Source organism: Brachionichthys hirsutus, chromosome 8 (assembly GCF_040956055.1).
Source record: "Brachionichthys hirsutus isolate HB-005 chromosome 8, CSIRO-AGI_Bhir_v1, whole genome shotgun sequence".
In the NCBI taxonomy this organism is placed as follows: Eukaryota; Metazoa; Chordata; class Actinopteri; order Lophiiformes; family Brachionichthyidae; genus Brachionichthys; species Brachionichthys hirsutus.
The window spans coordinates 6,700,771-6,705,700 of record NC_090904.1 but is presented as its reverse complement, the minus strand read 5'-3'; the positions used below and the strand labels follow the sequence as shown (position 1 = coordinate 6,705,700).

Below are 4,930 nucleotides of genomic sequence, written 5' to 3'. Positions count from 1 at the left end.
CCTGCCCAGAGCTGGATAAACACGTAATACATGCTCACTTACAATGATCTACATAAAAGGATAAAAATAACCAGAGATTGACATTTATTGACAAATCAAATGACACATTTTTAACTAAATGCAATGGGTTTGTTACATAATAATAAATAAAGTTAACATAAATTATTGTAGCATAAATATAACAAATAAATATAGCGTGTATAAAGAACATTGCTGCCGTATTGAAGTCTAAGACAAGTCGTGTCAGTCATGGAGCTTCACACCCTCCAGCAGGGATGGGCAAACTGAGGCCCGCGGGCCATATACGGCCTCGTTGGGCTTTTTTTATCTGGCCCGCCAAATTATCTCATTAAATTAAATTTTATTATAATTAAACCTTGTTCATTTTACCCCTTCCCTGTAATGCTACCTGTAAAATGCCAAATCCATTCATGTCATGGCTTTTACATGTCATTTATATTAGTTCACACAAACACTCCATCCATCGGCTCCTGGCCCGGCCCCTCTATCAAATTTTAGAACCCATTGTGCCCCGCAAGTCTAAAAGTTTGCACACACGCTGCGTGTGGGGATCAAATACTAGCTGCAAATACTAGCTTTTCATTCCAGTATTATTTCAATTTATAGTCTTAACATGAATGGAAACAGCATAAACAAAAGCACTCATGCTCATTTCTTGAAGTTCTATCTTAGGGTTTACTGTGTAAATGCAGTTTGCAGGTGGCACTGCGAACAGTCAGTAACAAATGTATACATCTTTAATCTCAAAGCTCTAATAGTCTTCTGGCATCTGTCCTGGTATCCTGAAACCCGTCTGCCCAGTTTGATCCAAAGTACTTCTAGGACTGGATGTCGCGAAGCTTGCACGGGTTTCTATTGTGCAACTGGTCCTATGGAGGAACTGCAAAAAGTTCTCATGGCCTGAGCCCTCATGGCTGGAGATTCCCAACTCTACCGGCCGGGCTGAGTAGCAGCGCCTCAGCTTACAAAGTTCCTTCCTGATCTGCCGATTAAGGAGTCCATAAAAAAACGGATTAATTGCAAAGGAAGAATAAGCAAGCCAAGTAACTGTCTCCTCCAAGTCATCCGGTATATTGGCTGTTGTGTCTAGTGTCAGGTGGAGATAGAAGGCAAAGTAAGGCAGCCAGCAGATCAGAAACTGTCCAACAATAACCACCAGAGTGACAGCGGCTTTGCCTCCGCTGAAGGAACGCTCCCGCAGGATCCTGCGTGGCGCATTGCGGGTTGTGATGATGGTGGTCTGGCTGTTTATTGAGTGAGAGCGATGCTTCGGCTGGCTGTTTGTCCACGAGGGCAGAGGTCCGTGTTGGCGGGCAGCCACACGGGCAACCTTGTACACGTTGCAGTAAACAGCAAAAATCACAATGGCAGGCAGGAAGAAACAGGCGACACTGAACAGCACAGAGAAGACCTGCCTGCGATCGCTGTTGCTCCAGTTCAGCGAGCAGTGTGCAGTGCTGATGGAGCTGGGGCTGCCATAGGATGGCCAACCAAACACAGTGGGAAGTCCCAGCACGGCAGAGGCCACCCACACCATGACGATGACCGTCGAGGTCAGCCTCAGCGTCATCTTGACCTCGTAGCGCATCGGGTGCACAATGTAGTAGTAGCGCTCCACGCTGATGGCTGTGATGGTGAAGATGGTGGCAGCTATGAGAAACACGTTGAGGAAGACATACACCTGGCACTCCAGCATGGTGAACGCCACTCCAGCAAAGTACGGGGAGCTGGAGACAATCCCCAGCGGCATAAGCAAGATGGCACACAGCAGGTCCACCGCACACAGGTGGAACACAAAGGCAAATTTCCTGAGATGAGGGGCTTTCATGACGACAACCAGAACGGCAGTGTTGGCCAGAAGTGCCAAAACATTGAGCGTCACCATTAGAAATATTCCTGTCAAGTCCTTGAAGCGTGCCTGCGAGTTGGGAAGGGACCCCAGCGGCCTGCTGGGAGCCGAAGACGTCGGGGCCCAAATGGCGATGCTCTCATTGTACTCAGTGGTCGACAATGAGCTGTTACCCTCCATGATTCATCGTGATTGTCTCAAAGTACGGACTGCCAACTCTCCCATCGTTCAGTAATCACAATGAATGATCCTTCAGTCGTCCAATCAAATGCTCCTGTGATGGAGACAGTAAAGGCCATTAAAAGATTGACATGTCATTGGTGGTAAATACATATTTGTGTCCATCTGCTGAATGCAAGCAAGTCAAAACGCGTTGAGTACCATTTAAAAAAGAAAGTAGGTCTTAGACAATTTAGTACTATGCTTCTAGGATTTTGATTTCCAATAAAGCAAAAGATCTCCATCCTACAAAGTATGTACCTTCTACTTATAAATGCAGGCTGGGGTACACCTTGGTTGATGCTCGTCCATGGCCCTACAAAACATTCTGATTTTTTCACAATGACTAAATTCGAACAAGTAAACTGATTATTTTTGAATTTCTCCTCTAAAAGTGATTAATATCAAATAGATATAAGAAGAGTTGTTGGCATTGTTAATCAATGTCTAATCACATTTGTGTGAATATTTATGACAGGATGTTTTCTCTCTCTCTCTCTCTCTCTCTCTCTGAGCAAGAGACATGATCAGTAGGAATAATTCATGGTGAACACACACGTCAACCGTGGCCATCTTTTTGAATATAATCCGTTTGCTTGTTTTAACTAAGCTGCAGGGTTGGCTGCCCATCACAGAAGAACCCTCTTACCAGGACAGGTTTGACCCCTGTTCCATGCATCATTTCTGATTAAAAGCCACCAGAAACCACTGGCTGAATATACTCCATATTATGGTGGTAACTAAGCAACGGATAAGCTGAAAAACTTCATTTTCTTCCTTCTGCATTGTCTTGAGTTATTGTACCCGTACACCTATCTTCCATTCTGTGCTTGCCATCGCAGTCAGGTATCAAAGGCGTGATTACAGTGGCTGCTGTGCCCTAAATATAAGTGTTTGCTCACTTCCAGCGATGCACTGAAGCTCCCTTGCTGTAATCATCTCTGGTGGATAGATATTGGCAAGCCACATTCATCCCCAGAAAGGACGAGTGCATGTAGATTCTCATGCATATGATGTGAGGGTGTCCTCATTTTCTATCACGTTCCACTTGCAGCACAGCATCTTTAAAGTCCATATTTTACTTCTGAGGAGGAGGATCCTTTTCAGCTACTATTGCTTTAATAGTGCGATTAGTTCTATGGAACATTTTGCAATCATAATTAACCAAAAACATTCAGCGACTTCAACCGCTGCTGTAATTGCTTTTTCAGGACAAAGAAATTACCATGAGAAAATGATTTCTCTGTATCATCATGAGAATGGAGGAATTACGCAGGCAATTTAATTCCAAAGGTGTGGCACAGAGAATTTTATTTTGCAGAGGGAAGCCCCATAATCCTACCCTTTGATGACCATCATAATTATGTTAATAACCAATTGAATGCAATTATGTAGATACACTTTATCTGAGATATAAGCGATTTTACTGGCTGATGAAAATATGATAAACAATTAAAATAAAGATTTTCATTATTGCATAAAGCAGCAAATGGATGTAATTATGCTGATTGTTGATGGACAGGATTGGGGGGGTACCTCACATTTCACCTTAAACTACACCTGAAAAAGACATGAAAAACAATGATGTCGACTCTTTGGACTGGTTTGTTATTAACAATATTAAACCTACATGTTTAAAATCAGAAAACATCTTTAATATTTATTGGATGTTGCTGGTTTTCAATGTCACCAGCTCTCTGGAAGTGTGCGTCAAGGTCTTAAGCCTCTTCTGTTAGACACATTTCTTTTTTATCTGCACTTCTCAATATGTTTCTCGAATCATCTCGCTGTATATATGTGATTTTTTTTTCTTTTTGCACGAAATTATGATAGTAACATTAACCTGAGATTTTTTTCAACTCAAACAGCTTGAGTCCTTCCCATATAGCCACATGCACCTCAGTATACCGTAATACAAATAATTATTGGGCTTCTTCTCTCTCTTAGCATCAGTCTCGGACATTTTACTAGCAGACATATAAAATAATGAATTAGGAAAGCTTATGACTTATATATATTATAAATATATTGCCAGTGTTACTAGTATTTTATACTGGCTGTTCAAAGGCCAATGATTATCACCTGGCTATGTGACAATGAAAAGGGTCCACCATCTTTAAAAGACTACTATGTGACAATGAAAATTTAACAATAACTCTAACAATTACTTACCTAGACAAAACAAAGCAGCTCCTCCAAAGATCTGTGGGATAAAGTTGACCACATCCACATCAGGGGGAAAACTCTTATCTGAATTAGCTCAAGACTTCAGATTCAGGTGTCATTTCCAGCTGTCCCACCTCGCAGATACCCAAGGATCAATGTGAAAACTTCTACAGAGGCAGGTGATGTGCTGAGCCTCTCCTGAGACAGCACAGCTGACTTGTATGGAAGGCAGGGGAGGAGCCAGCAATCAGTGTCACAGCTTTCAAAATAAAATGACTACAACAACTTCCTACTGATATTCACCATGTCATGTATGTGGCAGTGAATGTCACACTCATCCATAACCCAGTCATCCATCCCAAATAAATATAAACCGCTTTATTTTATAGTTCTGCCTCTCTTGAGAGGTTATTACGCACAGATGAGCATGAAACAGAGCTCAGTGCTGACATCTCTTGGTAGCTGGGAAGACTAAACTCCAATTGCATAAGAGCACTGCTTATTTAAGCATTTTTATTGTGCAGATGCAAAAACAGGTTCAATCTAGGATAACAGGGAGATCAGTTTCAAACTTTTATTGGCCATTTACATGCTTAAAAACAACTAACCGATGTGATGAAATATACTGTCAAGAAGGAAGATTAATTATCACTTACAACATATTTGGCAACTGCA

General features: G+C 41.9%; 1 protein-coding gene across 1 annotated transcript; it reads right to left on the bottom strand.

The window, feature by feature from the left end:
• Positions 1-772: 772 nt before the first annotated feature.
• si:ch211-213o11.11 (probable G-protein coupled receptor) lies at positions 773-2,050 on the bottom strand. Its single transcript, XM_068742875.1, has one exon. The coding sequence runs from the start codon at positions 2,048-2,050 to the stop codon at positions 773-775; it is 1,278 nt and encodes a 425-aa protein (XP_068598976.1).
• Between the last annotated feature and the right edge of the window lie 2,880 nt (positions 2,051-4,930).

Excerpts from the sequence above, each read along its gene's own strand:
- si:ch211-213o11.11 (XM_068742875.1), bottom strand. The coding sequence starts at position 2,050 with ATGGAGGGTAACAGCTCATTGTCGACCACTGAGTACAATGAGAGCATC.